Source organism: Muscardinus avellanarius (assembly GCF_963383645.1).
Source record: "Muscardinus avellanarius genome assembly, chromosome: 19".
In the NCBI taxonomy this organism is placed as follows: Eukaryota; Metazoa; Chordata; class Mammalia; order Rodentia; family Gliridae; genus Muscardinus; species Muscardinus avellanarius.
In genome coordinates, this window is record NC_137805.1 from 41,818,817 (window position 1) to 41,836,795 (window position 17,979).

General features: G+C 60.9%; 1 protein-coding gene across 2 annotated transcripts; it reads right to left on the minus strand.

Moving 5' to 3' along the window:
- Positions 1 to 931: 931 nt before the first annotated feature.
- SRC (SRC proto-oncogene, non-receptor tyrosine kinase) lies at positions 932 to 16,610 on the minus strand (the record flags this gene model as incomplete). 2 transcript variants are annotated; one of them, XM_080716049.1, is made up of 12 exons in its annotated part: positions 932 to 1,140; positions 1,335 to 1,466; positions 1,582 to 1,735; positions 2,406 to 2,482; positions 5,328 to 5,507; positions 7,110 to 7,265; positions 7,898 to 8,047; positions 9,772 to 9,875; positions 9,993 to 10,091; positions 15,444 to 15,461; positions 15,615 to 15,714; positions 16,376 to 16,610. In XM_080716049.1, 12 exons carry the CDS (start codon positions 16,608 to 16,610, stop codon positions 932 to 934), a joined length of 1,614 nt encoding a protein of 537 aa, XP_080572175.1. The 2 variants fall into 2 exon arrangements, with proteins under 2 accessions (XP_080572175.1, XP_080572176.1); XM_080716050.1 differs by lacking the exon at positions 15,444 to 15,461.
- Between the last annotated feature and the right edge of the window lie 1,369 nt (positions 16,611 to 17,979).

Below are 17,979 nucleotides of genomic sequence, written 5' to 3' on the forward strand. Positions count from 1 at the left end.
AGGCCAGGCCCAGGCCTCCGGCCATCAGCTCTTAACCTCCACTTGACTGCTCTCCAGCTGGGGAGTCCCTGCCCTTCGTGGCCAGCCAGCCGCGAAGATCCAGAGCCATCCTCATTCTGATGGAAGCCTGCCTCTCACCCTGCGCCCTGCGCCTTCCACACCCCACTCGGGCTCACGCCTGCCTCCTTCTCATCCCCCTTAGCAGGGCCAAGTGGGCAGCGAGGGCAGGATGCAGGCGTGGTCCCTGGGCTGCCCAGCCCGCCAGGCCTCTGAGGACCGTTCTCCTTGGTTCCTGAGGAAGACAGACAGCACCAGGAGCCAGTCCCGCCTCAACCCTGAACTGCTCGGTGGCCTTGGACAAGTCACGCCCCCTCTGAACTTAGTCTCCCCACGGGTAAAATGGGGACCAGGAATTGAAGACCCTCACGAGCCCCTTGGGTGGCAGAGGGCAGGGATGGAGGCCTTACCCCATCTGCAACTGCCCATCACGCTGGGCACAATGGGGACAGAGGCAGAGGGCTCTGGACACCGGCCTCCACCTCCAAACGCCGCAGAAATGGCCGGCGAGGGCAGGGTGCGGGCAGGCCCGAAGCCGGGCCCACTCCTCTTTGGAAGGCTCTTTGGGCAGCTCTGGAAACAGACCTGGGGGTGCCAGCAGAGGGGAGCCAGGTGTGTGGACTAGGTTGAGACTGGAAAAGGGCGCCCAGTACCAGCCTTCCTTCCAGCGCCTCCTCCAGGGCCAGGCAGAGCTCGGAAACGCGGGGAGGAGGAGTGTGGCCAGGGCAGGCACTGGGCTGAAGCCCCGCTGCGCCCCCAAAGACAGGGCCGCCTCGTCCCCGGCACTGTGGCCCACGAAGGAGGACGAGCGGCGGGCAGGCGGAGGGCAGACCCGCGCCCAGGATGGAGCGAGAACAGTCCGGCCTGGCCGCTCCTATAGGTTCTCCCCGGGCTGGTACTGGGGCTCCGTGGACGTGAAGTAGTCCTCCAGGAAGGCCTGCAGGTACTCAAAGGTGGGCCGCTCCTCCGGCTCCTTCCGCCAGCACTGGCACATGAGGTCGTGCAGGGACTCGGGGCACTCGGGCGGGCAGGGCATCCGGTAGCCACGCTCCACCTGGTCCAGCACCTCACGGTTCACCATCCCTGCGGGCGGAGGAGTGAGGATCCTGGCTCAGAGAGGAAAGGGGGCAGAAGAGGCCCCAGGGACCCAGGGCCTGAGCCCTGTCCCCGAGGCTAAAAGCCCAGCCACGAGAGCTAAGACCAGAGGCTCAGCCTCTTTGTTACAGAGATGGGGAAACTGAGGCCCAAGCAGGGGCTTGCCCGGGGACCCTTCTCACCAGGGTAGGGCACCCGTCCCTTCGTCGTGAGCTCTGTCAACAAGATCCCAAAGGACCACACGTCAGACTTGATAGTGAACCGGCCGTAGAGGGCGGCCTCCGGAGCCGTCCACTTGATGGGGAACTTGGCACCTGCGGGCGCGAGGGAAGTCAGGGGCCACCGAGCACTCTGCCTCCCCGCCACAGAGCCTCCCACCTCGGCCTGGCTCAGAGCAGAGCGGTGGCCGTCCCGCCCCGCCCTGCCCACCTTGCCGGGCCGTGTACTCGTTGTCCTCGATGAGCCGGGCCAGCCCGAAGTCGGCCACCTTGCACACCAGGTTTTCCCCGACCAGGATGTTGGCAGCACGGAGGTCACGGTGCACGTAGTTCATCCGCTCCACGTAGGCCATGCCCGAGGCAATCTGGAGGGAGAGGCCCTGCTCAGCCGCTGCCCTGCCCCTGTCCGGCCAGGCCACAGCGGGAGGGGCTGGCCCACCTCCTCGGGCAAGCCAAGTCCACTCACAGAAGACAGCCCTGCTGTAAAAAGCAGGACCGATTCAGAGGGACAGTGGTGCAGGGCAGAAGGGAGGATCGTGAGAAGGTGCAGCCAGGGAAGGAAGGGGGCGACTGTGAGCAAGCACCCCAGCTGGCCCAGAGACACAGATGCGGGCCACGTCCTGACTGCTGTCCCAGGTACCTGAGCCTCAGTTTTCCTATCTGTCAAATGGGAATAATAGCTAATCTCTACCTCTCTTGATTAGGATCAGATTAAATAAAAAAAAAAAACACCAAAAGGTAGTAGAGCTCTGCCTACAGCAGGCAGTAATGCCTGTTTGTTGAGTGACTAAATGACTTTTCAGAGATGAAAGCTGAGGCCTGAGGTCCTAGAGCAAGTCAATGGCTCCCCGATGACCAGTTCAAATCCTCTGCCAGGAACCAACACTAGTTCCAGTAACAAGGGCGGTGGGATGAGTGAGTGTGGGCATGGAGGGTGGGCTTCCTAAAGGGGGCACTGGAGGCTGGGACAGCCGAGCCAGGCAGGACCGGGTGCTCCGGGGCCAAGGGGGTGGGAGGCGGGAGAGGCCGACTCACCTGGGCGGCCATGTCCACCAGCTGCGGCAGCCGCAGGTACTTGCCCGTCTCTCCCTTGAGAAAGTCCAGCAAACTCCCTGGGCAGAGAAAGACCCAGCTCCAGCCCCTGCCCGTCCTTCCTGTGTTGGGAAGCAGCGGCCGCAGGCTAGCCCGCCACGCCGGCCTCCCTCCGCCCAGCACAGGAGCTGCACAGCTGCTCCTGAAGGCTCTCGCCACGCCGTGCGCTCAAAGAGCAGTGGGACGGGAAACAGTACACGAGCTGCAGTGCACACGGATGACGCCGTGCGTGCGGACAGGCGAACCGCAGGGCACAGGCAGTGACAGTGGAGTCCTGCTTGGCAATAAAAAGACAGGAACCACTGACGTGCAGGGTAAGGATGAGCCACAGATGTGAGAGGTGACGTACAGAACGTTCCAGAACACACATGAGTCTGTCATGGCAGAAAGCAGAGGAGTGGTGCCTGGATTTGAGCCTGGAGGGAACAGCCAAGGGGAACAGGGACAGTTCGGGGTGGTGGAGAAGCTATGTGTCTTGATGTAGTAAGGGGTCCACAGAGACTCCATTGAACTGGACGTGTGTGTGTGTGTGTGTGTGTGTGTGTGTGTGTGTGTGTGTGTGTGTGGTGCTAGAGATTGAACCCAGGGGCATTCTATCTCCAAGCTACACCTCCCAGCCCGATTTTTAACCTTTTTTTTTTTTTTTTTTCAGGTCTGGGGATGGAACCCAGGGGCATTCGACCTCCGAGCTACACCCCCTGCCCTATTTTTTCTTCTTTATTTTTGAAACAGGGTCTCACTGAGTTGCAGAGGGCCTCACTGAGTAGCTGAGGCTGTCCACGAACCGTGATCCTCCTGTCTCAGGCTCTCAAGTACTGGGATTATAAGCATGACCACTACACCAGCTATTTTTTTTTTTCCAGTACTGGGATGGCATTCTACCCCCAAGCTACACCCCCAGCCCTATTTTTTAGTCTTTTTTTCTTTTTTTTGGGGGGGGGTAGTACTGGGGTTCCTGGAAACCCTTTTACCTCTGGGCTACACTCCCAGACCTATTTTTATACTTTTTTATTTGGAAACAGGGTCTCTTAAGCCAGCTGGCTTCGAACCTGCGAGATCCTCCTGTCTCCGCCTCCCAACCTCGGAGATTACAAGCATCCGCTGCCACTCCCGGCTAGTCTTTTATTTTTCAAACAGGGTCTCACTGAGTTGCGAAGGGCCTTGCTAAGTAGCTGAGGCTGTCCATGAAAATGACCCTCTGATCTCCACCTCCCAAGTGCTGGGATTACGAGTGTGTGTTGTGTTACTATGCCCGGCTTGACTTTTTTTTATATATATAGTAAGGAACTGAACCCAGATGCATTCTACTTCTGAGCTATACCCCATACTTTTTATTTTTATTTTGAAATAGGGTAAATTGCTAAATTGCTGAGGCTGGCCTCAAACCTCCAATTCTCCTGTCTGAGCTTCCCAAGTACTGGGATTACAGGCATGTGCCAACATGCCCAGATGAATTGGACATTTTAAATGAGTATATTTTATGTGTTAAACATGTAGTGTTGAGCTGGGCCGTGATGGCACACATTTGTAATCCCAATACTTGGGAGGCTAAGACAGAAGGATTGCAGGTTCACAGCTAGCCTCAGCTACTTAGTGAGATCCTGTTTCAAAATAAAAAATAAAAATAAAATCTAGTGTTGGAAGCAACTATTTAAAATATTAGGTCAAAGTTGCTGGGCACAGAGGTACATACCTGGAATTCTAGCAACCCAAAAAACTGAGGCAGAAGGATTTTAAGTTTAAGGGCACCCTGGACATTTGGACATCTTAGACTCCCTTCTTGAAATTTAAAAAAGAAAAAAAGCTGGGCATGGTGGCGCATGCTTGTAATCCGAGCATTTGGGAAGCTGAGACAGGAGGATCACAGTTCACAGAGACAGGAGGATCGCAGTTAGGTGAGGCCTTCTGCAATTTAGTGAGACCTTGCTTCAGAATAAAGAATAAAAAAATGGGGCTGGGGGTGTAGCTCAGAAGTAAAATGCCCCTGGGTTCCATCCCCAGTACCACAAAAGAAAAAAAAAAAAAAAGAAAAAGAAAAAATGCTTTTTGAAGCTAGGTGTATGGCACAGCGTAGAACACCTCCTAGCATGTGAGGGGCCTGGCCTGTGACCCCCAAAACTAAGTCAAAGTGAAGCTAAGAACTTTCCCTAGGTGTGGCTCAGCCTGGCGGGCCAGGGAGTTCTCTGTTAGCCCAAGATAACAAGCAGCTTTAGAAAACCAGCACGGGGCTGGGCGTGGTGGCGCAGGCTTGTAATCCCCGCGCTTGGGAGGCTGAGACAGGATTGCGTGGTTTCGAAGCCAGCCTCAGCTACTCAGTGAGGCTTCCAGCAACTTAGTAAGACCCTGTTTCCAAATAAAATATAAAAAAGGTCTGGGAGTATAGCCCGGAGGTAGAAAGCCTCTGGGTTCCACCCTCAGGACCACCAAAAAAAAAAAAAAAGAAAGAAAAAGAAAACCAGCACGGGATGCATTGGGGAAATCATTAAAAACGAACAGAAAGGCCGGGCGTGGTGGCGCACGCTTGTAATCCCAGCATTCTGCAGGCTGAGACTGGAGGATCGTGGTACGCAGACAGCCACAGCCACTTAGTGAGGCCCTCCACAACTTGGTGAGACCCTGTTTCAAAATAAAGAATAAAAAAAAAAAAAAATAGGGCACGGGGTGTAGCTTGGAGGTTGAATGCTCCTGGGTTCATTCTCCAGACCCACAAAAAACAAAACAAAACAAAACCAGGAGGCGGAGCCCTCCGGCCACTTTCCACTGACAGGGAAAACTGCAGTTTTCCCGTACATGAGCACACTCCGGGTAGGAGGAGTGAGGCCTGCCTCCTGCCCTGCCCGAGCACCCCGCCGCGCGTGGCCTCACCCTTGCTCATGTACTCTGTGACGATGTAGATGGGCTCCTCGGACACCACGGCGTACAGCTGCACCAGCTTCTCGTGCCTCAGTTTCTTCATGACCTGGGCCTCCTGCAGGAAGGCCTCCGGAGACATCGTGCCAGGCTTCAGGGTCTTGATGGCCACCCTGGTAGTGCCGTTCCAGGTTCCTGTGGGGACAGGGGCAGGCTGCTTCAGTGACGTCCCATACCTGGGGCGCAGGGACAACGACCTACCTGCCTGGTGCCAACCTGCGCCCTGGCCTCCCTCGCCACTTGCCAAGCCCGCCACGGCCAGGGCTCGGTACTCCCACGTGTAAAACAGGCACAAAGGTAGGGTGCCCCCACAGGCCTGAACTGGGGCTCTGGTTACTAGGAATGTGCCCCAAAAGCAACGCAGCTGAGAGATGGGAGTCTGTGGTTCCAACTCAACTGCTCTCAGTCCTGGGAGATCCCGCCCCTGCTGGGTCGGGTGGCAAAGGTGCCCCAGGCCAACACAGAATATGTCCTAGTGGGGGGTAAGGTAGGGGCAGAGCTGGGGCGAGGGCCATCGAACAAGACATTGCCTCCAGAGCCTGCACTCCCAAAAAGTAGTGCATGGTACCAGGCGCAGGCCTCAGAGGCCAGCTGCCTCGCTGCTCCAGCCAGCAAGGGCCACGTGTGGCTCGGCCCCTCCCTGAGCCTCAGTATCCTTATCTGGAAGGTGGGACCATCTGTGCCAACCACAGAGCTGTTTGAGGATTGTGTAAGGTGATGCCCAGAGGGTCAGCCCCCGGGGGCTCAACTAACAGGAGCAGCGGCCCTGTGAGCCGTGGGGAAACTGTCCCAAGAGCTCCATCCAGGTTCTTGCCCCTGAGTGACCGTGGGCTCACTCCTCCATCACTGGGCCTCCATCCGAGGGCTGGGGCTCGGGCCCGTCCCGGTGCCCGCCGGCACAGACCGTGGGGATCTATTCATGGCGCTTCATGAGTCTGCTCTGCCCAGAGGCCACGCAACAAGCCTGGAACAAGTTTCGCAGCTGAAGCCATGGACCCACCAGGTCTAGCTCAGAGCCCCCTCTTGGGCCTGCGCCTGGGCCTTGGCTGCTGGTACCTCACCCCGCCCCAGCGCAGGGCCCAGCCTCCCCTCACACACATGGCCTCCAGCCTCAGGCCTCTGTCCCTACAGGGCCTCCCACCCAGGAGCCCCTCAGGGTGGAAAGTGAAGAGGGGGCGAGTCACCATGTCACACTGATGAAAGCCCCCAGGGAAGGGGCGGCCATAGCCACAGGCACACAGCTGCCCTCCTGCCTCCTCCAGCCCCACCTCAGGGCTTCTGGGTCTGCAGAAGCCAGTAGGCAGAAGAGGGGCCTGGGTTTGTAAGTGCTAGCCTGAGCTCATTTTCAAGGATGAGTTTACCATGTCTCAGGTTAGACAGGAAATTACTAACAGGCCCAGAATGCGCCAGGCCCTGGCTTCTGACACTCCCTCCCTCCCGGCTTTCCTTCCCTCCTGGCTGAGAGCGCATGCGCGAGGCACACTGCTCAGCTCCACTGTGCAGCTGGGAAGGCTGAGGCTCAGAGAGGGCACCTGGCCCAGATGCCTGGCAGGCCTCCCGTGGCCACGCTCCCAGCCCTGATGGCTCAGGAGTGGGCAGCAGAGAGTCACCATGCCCAGCACTCGGGGCACCTCCCAGCTCAGACAACTAGCATGGGGTGGGGGGGCTGCGAGGACACATCCCTCAAAGGGGACTAAGGTGCCCACGGGTGAGTGCCTGGGCGGGCGGCGTTCTTACCCATCCACACCTCTCCGAAGCAGCCCTGGCCCAGCTTGACTTCCAGCCGCAGCGACTCCCGGGGGATCTCCCAGGCATCCTTGGCCAGGCCCTGGGTCTGCGGCTTGGACGTGGGGCACACGGTGGTCAGACGGTGGCAGAGACCGTCGGCGTGTTCTGAGGACAGAGGCACAGGGCAGGGCTCAGGCGGGGTCCCGCCCCAGGGCGCCTGGTCCCCATGCGCAGCCTGACCCACCACTCAGCCTCTGCATATAGGCTGGGCCGTGCAGGAGGTCCCATGGAAAGGCACCCACACGCGTACATCTGCCCTCCGTGGGCCGCAGGGCCTTATGCAGCTGCTTAGAGCCATTCATTATTCAACTATCGGGTGTGTGTGTGTGTGTGTGTGTGTGTGTGTGTGTGTGTTTTACTGTTCTCCAGAGAAGGCAGGGATACAGTGGGGCAGACGCCAAGCCCAAGACAGCTCCTGCACACACATACGTGCGCGCGCACACACACACACACACACACACACACACACACACGCACGCACACACGCGCGGCTCGCTAGACATCCATGGGCGGCCCCCTCCACCCTCGGTTCTCCCTTCCTCCCTCCTTCTCTCTCATCTTGGCTACAATTTGTGACTGCCCCCTCCTCCTCTCCCAGTAACCGGTTCAGACCGGTCCCAGGGCTGCAGAGACAATCAGCTCGCTGGGGCAGCCCCTCCACACCTGCCAGCTGCAGAGGAGGAGGGTGGGCAGGGAGGGGAGGGGAGGCTCTGCGAGGAGGGGCGGCGGCCACTCACTGGAATAGTAGGCCACGAGCTGCTGCAGGCTGTTGAACTGCGTGCGCGAGGTGATGTAGAAGCCGCCGCTGTCCAGCTTGCGGATCTTGTAGTGCTTCACGTTGAGGCCCTTGGCGTTGTCGAAGTCGGACACTGAGAGGCAGTAGGCACCTAAAGGCAGGGCAGAGGGGCCGCGGCTGAGACCCACGCGCCGTCACCTCCCCAAGCCAGAGCCCTGACAGCGTCATGCCTAGCACCAGGGGGGAGACAGGCACCCTGTCTCTCAGCACCTGGCTCTGGAGGGCCACAAAGGCGCAGCCAAGAGACCAAAGGAGCACCTAGCTGGAGAGCCCCACCGCGAACCTCTGGCTCCCACAAGACCTCTGAATCCAGGCCGTGGATCTGGCTGTGTAACCTTAACAAACGGCTCACCGTCTCCGGGCCAGTTTCCCCCTGGGCACAACAGGAGTACTCTGGGGGTGCTGGGAAGGTTCAATAAGACTGTATATATATAAAAGAGCCTGTAGCTAGGTGGTGGTACACGGGAAGCTGAGACAGGAGGATTACAGGTTCAAAGCCAGCCTCAGCAACTTAGTGAGGCTCTCAGCAACTTAGGGAGACCCTGTTTCCGAACAGAAAATAAAATGGGGCTGGGGGTGTAGCTTGGAGGTAGAACATCCTTTGGTTTAATGCCCAGCACCACAAAAAAAGAGGGCCTGACACACAGTAGAGACTCGAAATGTTTGGGGGAGCCTCTAACTGCTACGCTCTCTGGGCACTGACCACACCCAGCCACCCAAGATCAGCCTCAGCTCGGGCAGGAGCAGGTGCTGGCGAGGCCAGGCAGCCTGGCTGGTCCCTCTGGGCTCGCCTACGCCAGGGAACTTGTGGTTAGAGGGGTTTCCTCCTGCCAGCAGGCCTGGCCGGGAGCCTGTTAGCCAGAGCCGAGGGCCACCTGGGGGTGGACTGTGGACCGTGGCTGGGCCCCAGAGGTGGGACACAGGGTGGAAAGCCAGGCCTCACAGCCTGGGACTTCCCTCCAGACGGCCCTCAGCTGGAGGTTACAGTCCCAGTGCAGAGGGAAAGTGCAGCTCAGGAGGGAAAGGCCGGCCTGGGCCTCCCAGAGAGCCAGGCAGGGCGCTGGGCCCCGCCACACCGAGTGTCTGTGCCAGCATGGGCAGCTGTGGTTTTCTGCATGCCTGGGATGTGTGTACGTCTGTCACAAGCCAGAAAGTGAAGCAACCCTGACCTCTCGTGTACACACACGCACACACACGCTCCCCGGGGTCTGGGCACCAGGACAGTGCACTCCCAGGAAGTTGCACACGGCCAACAGCATACAGGGCATGTGTGCACAGGGCCACACAATTGCTCACACATGCACACGCAGGGACGCTCTGCGTTCCCGCTGAGCCCCAGGCCCACAGGAAGCAGCCCACTTGGTTGCCATAGTGACAGGCGCCTGCAGCCCGCTTTCAGAAAGGCTGGAGAGAAGGGGGTGGTCTTCGCTCCCTGGGTGGGGGAGGGGCGGGCGAAGAGCCTAGCGAGGACAGGGAGGGAAGGCTGAAGGCAGACCCCAGCAGCGCAGCTCCAGTGGCGCCTGGCGAAGCGGAGGCGGGGCCGCTGCCTCAGCACCCTCCCTGGAAAGAGCCTTGCAGGGTCACTCAGACTCTCGACAGCCGGCCCCCTTCCGCTAAGCTCGTCTTCCAGTGGACCTCCAGCCACCCAGATTACTCAGGATTCTGAGTAGTTAGTGTCCTGACCATGCTGTTCCCTCCACTGGAGGTCTCTTCCTTCTCCACTCCAGAACCAAACTCCTATTCACTCTACAATGGCCAGCTCAAGCAAACCCACAAAAAAACTCCGTTTCTACTGACCAGCAGAAGTGCTCTTACCTTTTGTGGTCTCACTCTCCCGCACCAGGAAGGTCCCTCTTGGGTTCTCTGTGTTGAGCAGTAACCGCTCCGACTCCCTTCTGGTGATCTTGCCAAAGTACCACCTGTGGGGAGGCAAGGGCGGTGTTGGTGCGCGCCCTGGGGTGAGGCCGGGCAGCCGAGCTCTTACTCTGGCCCAGGGGAGGCTCTGCACCCGCAGGCAGGCTAGAGGCCATACTCACTCCTCGGCCTGGATGGAGTCGGAGGGCGCCACGTAGTTGCTGGGGATGTAGCCGGTCTGCCCCGTGCTGAGTGAGTGGGCCAGCCACCAGTCTCCCTCTCTGAACAGGGGCAGGGGGAGCAAAGAAGAAAAGGGGCTGCCATCAGTGGGCCCCGGGCGGCCGCGACCTACCCAGGTGCTAGCCGGGACCCGGTGGCCCACTCAGAGAGGCCCAGGGAGGCCGGGGCCCGGCTGCGTTCCCGAGCTGTACCGGTAGAGAGGACCTGAAACCCGCCCCCGCCCGGCCAGCGCCTCAGCCAAAGCCAGCCCAGGTGAGCTTCATCAGGGACCCCAGCGGCCTGAGCTCCTCAGCGGGGCCAGACGCAGAGGCCCCGGCCGGGTGGGAAGGAAGCAGCTTCCTTTTGAATGTACCAAGCCATCTCGAGATGCCCCGAGGGAGCTCCCTGTCTCTGGGGGCAAGCAGCCTGGAGCAAGATCCCTGCCTGAGATGGAGTCAAGTGAGATCTCCAAAGTCTCCCCAGTCCTGGGGGCGAGGGAGACCCTTCTGGGGTCTTGTGATAATCCAAGCCCCGGCCCTGCACACTACAGCGATGCTTGCCTGTTACAAGCCTAAAGGCCCTCGGCTGAAAACCACAGGCCTCCTCCGGCAGCCTGCCTGTGCACAGCGGGAAACTGAGGCCAGGGGGGGCTGAGACTTGCCCAAAGTCACACGGTGAGTCATGTTGGAGACAGGCGAGAACCCCGTGCCAGGGCACGTCTACACTGACTAGCCCAGGAGGAGGCGGAGGAGGAGACAGTGGAGGGGGAGGCAGAGGAGGTGCCTGGACAGGGCAGAGGGAGGCGGGAGGGGCACCCAGCCAGCTGGGTCCCTGGGCTTGGGAGAAGGGCGGGGTGGAAGTACCTTTGCAGCCATCTGAATGTGAACCAGGTCTGGCTGGAGCGGGGGTCCAGAGACACAGAGGAGGGAGGAGCAAGCAGAGCCCGACGGGAGAGAAGAGGCAGAGATGGGGGTGGTGAGCACGGAGGAGCGAGGAGGGGCAGGAGCAGGAGCACCAGGCAGGGCTGGGCGCGGGGAGGACAGCCGGGGCCTGGCATCCATAGCAGCCCACGGGGTGAGGTAGGGGCCAGTGAGAAGGCGACGGGCGGGGCCTGGGAACTCGGGTCCGCACCCTCCCAGCCCCCCCACACAGATGGGAAGACTGAGGCCAGAGAGGCAAAGACCTCTGCTCAAAGTCACACAGCAGGCCGGGTCCTCCGCGCGGGGAATGCGTGGGACTCCACAGTCCAGAGCTCGCTGAGCTACTCTCCATTCAAGGCCTCCCGGACCTCAGCACAACCCAAGGAGGCGCACAGCACCCTCCAGGGCCCCCCGAGGCCTCCTGACCTCAGCATGACCCACGGAGGCGCACAGCACCCTCCAGGGCCCTGAGGCCTCGCCTGCGGACACACTGGCTGAGCTTGCACCCACACATCCCTGGCTCCTGAGTGTTCACGCTACCCCTGGCATCATCAGCCTCTTTAAAGATGGAGAAGTTGAGGCAGGAGAGAGCCGGCCAGAGACGGGGAGTACAGCAGCCCCGGGGCCACTGGGTGGGCTGAGGCCGGCGAGAAGGCAGGGGCATGACAGCGTGGGACTCTTCACCTCCTGCTCTGTGCACTCACTGACCCTCAAGGCCACCCTGGGAGGCAGAAGGCCAGGCCCAGCGCCAGCACAGTGCTCACGCCTGCAGACAGGCTCAGCAGGTGCCCCGCGGGGCAGGCCAGTGCTGTGGATTGCTGGAACCCCAAGGCAGACAGGGACGGGAGCTCTCCAAAGCCACAAAGGCTCAAGTCTGTGATGGGAGGGAAGTGTGAATCTTCCAGTTCAAAGTGTCCGTTTCTCAGTGGGGAAACTGAGGCATGGGTGGAAGCCAGGGCCCTGAGTCCACGGCCAGCTGCACAGGGCTCGCAGGACCTCGCAGAGGCCGGGCCCGCAGAGAAGCCGGGGAAGACAGAGGAGGCCACAGGGCTGGGCCGGGGCTGGCTGCAGGGGACAGGGATGCCCCGGTCTGAGGGTGGAGGCTGGCAGAAGGCCCGTGCCAAGCTCCAGCTCCCCAGCCCCAGCCCACCTGGGAGTTCGGGGTCCACAGCCCTGCCTGGGGGTTCCTTTCCCAAGGGACAGGGCAGAGGCACAGCAATTCTACTAACGGACTCAAGCCCAACTTCAGCCCCAACTCTAACGTCTGCCGGCTTAAACTCCAGAGCCGGCGCCGCTGGCCACGGGGCCACAGCGCCCAGGCACCTCGCCCCAGCCTCCCCTGGAGGGGACAAATGCAACACCGGGCCCCGCGCACAGTAGGTGGCAACATGCATGAGCTTTAGTATCGTTAGTTGGCTAGAAAATAAAAACAAAAGCCGGGCGTGGTGGCACAGGCTTGTAATCCCCGTGGAGACAGGAGGATCGCATGGGTTCAAAGCCAGCCTCAGCTACTTAGTGAGGCTCTCAGCAACCTAGTGAGACCCTGTTTCCAAATAAAGTATAAAAAAGGTCTGGGAGTATAGCCCGGAGGTAGAAAAGCCCCTGGGTTCCACCCCCAGTACTACAAAAAAAAAAAAAAAAAAAAAAAAAGAAGAAGAAGAAAAAGAAGAAGAGAAGAAAAGAAAAACAAAACAATTAAATCTTCATCTCCAGGGTGGCCCTTCCTACTCTCCACACATCTTTAAAAAACCCAAGCAGGACATTCCGGGTCTTCAAGGAGGATCTGCTGTGTGACCTTGGGCATGCAGCACACCCTCTCTGGGTCTTAAGTGTCCTCATCTGTAGAGATAATATTCACAGACTCTCCCTTGCGGGCAAAAGTATGTAAGTGGTCAGCACAGAGCAGGGCTCCGGGTAAGTTGACACAGTTGCCACAATGGTCGCCTAAGCCTCAGTTTACCCACTGACCAAATGCAGGTATCAGCGTCCACCTTCCCACATCCAGGGTCCAGGAGGTTTACACCTGCCTAGGTGGGTGCGAGCTAGCCATGCCAAACGCCCAGCGCGTCCACCTGAGGTGAGCCAGCTCCCCGGGTGGGGGGGTCTGGGGGAACCCCCCTACCCGGGGAGCCTGGGTCTCAGCAGGTGGCGGGGGAAGGGGCTGACATTCCCCACCCAGCTGGACCCTCGGGCGCCCCAGCTGCTGGCTGTGTGACCGCGGGCAACTAACTCCCCTCGCTGAGCCTCACAGTCCTCTCTTGAGCCCCCATGCCCATGTCCAGCCAGGTGGCACGCAGGCCCGGGGTGCAGCAGGCCTGGGGCCGGGGACTGTGTCAGTCTGAGCACGGACACTGACTCGCCTGGGTTTGGGACAGTCGGCGATGTACCCTGGGGACAGCGGGCAGGCCGGGCAAGCCGGGCAGCTAGGGCCAGGGTGCAGTCCAGCTGCCAGGCCCTGGGCAGGGCACATGGCCGAATGGGGAGGCCAGAACAGGTCTCTGGAGGACACAGAAGGTCCTGCGAGGCTCTGCACTGCGAGGCTCTGCACTTTTTTTTTTTTTTTTTTTTGGTGGTACTGGGGTTCCTGGAAGCCCTTCTACCTCCGGGCTACACTCCCAGACCTATTTTATACTTTTTGTTTGTTTGTTTGTTTGTTTTGGTGTTACTGGGGGTGGTACCCAGAGGCTTTCTACCTCTGGGCTACACTCCCAGACCTATTTTGTATTTTATTTGGAAACAGGGTCTCACTAAGTTGCCGAAGCCTCACTCAGTAGCTGAGGCTGGCTCTGAACCTGCGCGATCCTCCTGCCTCCGCCTCCCAAGCGCGGGGATGACAAGCGTGCGCCCCCGCACCCGGCAGAGGCTCTGCAATTCTGAGCTGCCCCCGTCCTAGACAGCGGCAAGGAGGCCGAGGTCCGGCCGACCCTGTCCCTGAGGGGCCTGCTCAGAGCTCCGCCAGCTGCTGGAATTCGGGTGGAGGGCGGCCACCAGGGAGCCCAGGTCAATGGCCACGGGGCACCGAGACCTCGGGTGCCAGTGGGCTTCTACAGAACCCAGGGCACTAGGCCCCAGGGCCACTTGGCGCCAAGATCCATCCAGCAGGGTCTCCGGACTGCGGTGAGGACAAGCCCGGGTGGCCCTGGCCACACCCGATGGTAAGCAGACAGACTCACTATCAGTGCTCTACACCCAGCCCAGCCCCAGCACAAACTAGAAAGCCCTTTACTAGGCAGGGGTACAAGTAGAAAACTGGCCTAGCATGTGTGTGGTTCAGGGTCCATCCCCAGCACAGACAGGGGAGAGAGGGAGAGAGAGGAGAGTGCAAGAGGGGGGGAAAGGAGGGGGAGGGAGGGGAGGGAGAGGCTGAGTCTCACTGCCATGGGTGGAGGGGGGCACTGAGCCACCATGAACCCCAAGCAGTAATGGCAGGAGGATACACACCATGTCCCTAATGCCTCAAATCCGGGCCCATCTTCCACCAGGTCCCGCCCAGCACCCCTTACCTCTGCCCTTCTCCAGAGCCAGCCCCTCTGTACCCCACCCAAGGCCCGTGCTAGGAGGAGGACCCAGTGCTGCCGGTGGGGCAAAGGAGAGAGCGGGGCCTCCACACCTGTCCACACCTGTCCAGCTGCGGCCCAGCTCCGCACAGCACGATGGGACCACAGGTGATGTGGGGCCCAGGGCAGTGCTCAGGGAACTTGGGCTGGGCAGCAGCTGGGGAAGGACCCGGACAAGGGCCTTCATGACCTGAGCCTCGGTTTCATTATTTGCAAAGTGGAAACAGCCCACTCGCCATCACTACTGCCCTGGCGGGGTCGAGAAAGGAGAGAGTGGCAAGGGACGGGGGGGGGAGGGGGGTTAAGACGCCAAGCACGGCACCCAGCACCTCTGTTCCCTTTGCCTCACAGAGAAGGCAGTCCTGTGTGGGGTCTTGAGGGATGAATAGGAGTTCGCCAGGCAGAAATGGGAGAAAGGTGGTTCCAGGCAGGCAGAGGGAACAGCATGCACACGGAGAGGGAGGCGTGGGCAAGCAAGACACGCTCTGGGTTGTGGAAATGTCCTACCTCCTTTGCCAGGGCTATGGACAGTCAGGAGCGATTCTCCTCTACCCTGCAGAACCTACCGGCTTCTACCACCTGCTCCTGCACAGGGCCTCACTGTCCACTGAGGGGCCTCTGTAACCTGACCCCCTGACCCCAGCTCCCTCTGCGGAGGCCCTGGCTACAGGGACAAGCCCTCCCCACCCAGGCCTCCTGTGCCCAGCAAGGGCCCGCATGCAGCTGGCGCTCAAGGTGGGCTGACAGATTGCAAACAGGGATGGTGAGTTCACAGGGATGGGTGGGTGAAGAAGCACCCCAATCTCAGTCTGTCAAACCGGGGTGGGTGCAGGGAAGCCTGGGCAGAGGGGGCAGCCAAGCGAGCAGAGCCGGGCGGCGGGTGCTGGGCACATGCAGACAGCAGCCCCAGCCCGCCGCCCACGAAGTGCATACACACCTGACATCCACCTTCCTCCTATGGCCAGCGAGAGAGAAGCAGACAGAAGGAGAAGCTGAGAGGCGGAGGCGCAGGCCGGGAGGGGCCTGGCTGGGGCCCGCGGCTCCGCACCACCCTCTGCTGGCAGCTCCCGCGCACGGCCCCACCCCACCGCTCCGGGAGGGCACTCACGTGTTGTTGACAATCTGGAGCCGCTCCCCTTTCTTGAAGGACAGGTCTGTCTCTGTCCGTGACTCGTAGTCATAGAGGGCCACAAAGGTGGTCACTCCACCTGCAGAGGCAGTAGGGTGTCAGGGCGGCCACGCTGCCCCGCCCGTCCCGCAGCGCCGGGCCTTCTGGTGACTTCAGGCGGCTTCCTCCCCCACACCTACACAGCTGGCTGCCTCACCCAAGGGTGCCCGAACCCAGGGCCCACCTCCACCGAGCTGTTACACCCCCAGCCCCTTTAACTTTGTCAAACAGGGCCTGACAGGCCTGCCCCAGCTGCCTTCGACCTTGAGATCCTCCTGCCTCAGCCTCCCAAGTGGCCGGGATGACAGGCACCTGCCACCGCGCCCAGCACTCACAACTAGCTCCTGGACACGCGGGTGGGCGTGCTCGTGAGTCTGTTTGTCTCACTGGATGTGTCTGTCTCAGCGGTCCTGGCTATGCAAGGGTGTGTGTGCACGTATGTATGTGTGCACACACACCTTCCCTGCGGGCAGGGGGTTTCCCGCGCCCGTGTCTGAGCCTGCACACCCGCGCGGGGGCCTTCCTGGGGGCCCCCCCAGGGCGCCTGTCCGACGGGGTCTGGGCTCCCTGGCGGCCCTGCGCACGGGCTGGGGGCCGCGCCCCCCGCTGCTCCCCGCCGGCTCCGCGCCGCCAGCAGAGGGCGCAGTGCGCACGCGCGGGCCCAGAACAAAGCCGCCCTCCCACCCCGCCGCAGCACTGACCGGCCAGCGGGCCCGCCCTCTGCGGGGACGTGACGGTGTCCGAGGAGTTGAAGCCCCCGAAGAGCTTGGGCTCGGCGGCCGGGGCGAAGGCGGCGCCCGGGCGGTGGCCGTCGGAGGCCGGCTTGCTGGGCGTCTGCGAGGCGGGGAAGGCGCCCGCCGTGTGCGCGCCCTCGGCCGGCTCCAGGCTGCGGCGCCGCTGGCTGGCGTCTTTGGGCTTGCTCTTGTTGCTGCCCATGGTGCCCGCTGCGCACGAGGGCGAGAGGGCGCTGGTGAGCAGGCCGGCCCGGGCTCCGATGGGGAAACTGAGGCCCGGGGTGGGCCTCGCCGCGGGGTGACCTTGGGAGCCTGTCTATGTGCTGCGGGCCTGGCCGTGGAACCCAGGGGGGCATTCTACCTCCAGGCCACACCTCCGGCCCTATTTTTCATTCTTTATTTTGGAACAGGGTCTAAGTTGCAGGGCCTCGCTCAGTAGCTGAGGCTGGCCGCGAACCTGTGTTCCTCCTGTCTCCGCCTCCCAAGCACTGACTGGGATTACAGGTGTGCACCACCTGCCCTGCTCAGCCTGCTGTAAAGGCAGTGTGCTGAGGGCACCTGCCTTTCCCGGCACCCTGCTCTCCCCGGCTCCCTGCTCTCCCCGGCTCCCTGGCCACTGCTTCAGTCCCTCGTAGAGAGGGCCACTATCGAGGCTGTGTCTATGTCCCCAGCACCTGGCCTAGAGGAGGGACTCTGCAGGCTTGTTGAATGAACACAGGACCAACTAAAATTGTCTCTTGCGGGCAAGTGGCGCTAAAAGTGGCCACCAGGGGGCAGCGGACCAGGAGGTTGAAGGAGAGATGGGGAGGCACTAACTGGAGCGACAGGGCCTTTGCACAAGCTGTTCCAAGGCATTCCTTCTGGACTGCTCCGCCAGGGTCCCCTGAGCCTCCTTCGGTTCAGTCTCCTCCTCTGAGTGAGGTCTCCCTGACTTCTGGGCTGCTTCTGACTACATGAGGCCCCATTTTTATAAACTCCTGTGGTCAAAAGCCCGTGATTTGCGTCACGGGCTTTTGTCTGTCTGGTCCACTGCTCTGCTGGTGCCTAGCACAGGGCGTGGCATACAGCAGGTGCTCAATAAACAGCTGAATGAACAATGAATCAATTCAAGAGTTAATGCCAGAAATCCAGGAGGTCCAGAGGTCAGGAGGCAGAGTCAAACTGAAGCCACCCGAGGCACCCCGGCCCTCACCTCCCTTCCCGCTCACAGGCCCGGGCGGAGCCTGGAGGGTGCCCACCGCCCGGTGGCCCAGCCCACGCCGGCCCTCACCTCACCTGCTGGAAGGCAGGGCTGCCCCAGAGGATCTGGGAAGCAGCCTGGGGTCTTGGCAGAAGCACCAGGCGCGGAGTCTAGAAACCCTGCTGTGTCTCCCGGCTGTGTGTCCCTAGGCCAGGCGCTTCCCCTCTCTGGGCCTCATCTGCAAAACAGGGCCAGAGCAGATGCCTCAGGGCTGCTGTGAGGATGAAGAGAGGGGATGAAGAGAGACTGTGCCGCTCCCCTCCGGCCTCTGCGCACCGTGGATGGGAGCCAGCCAGCCTGGCGCCGTGACCAAGGCCGGAGTCACATCTCC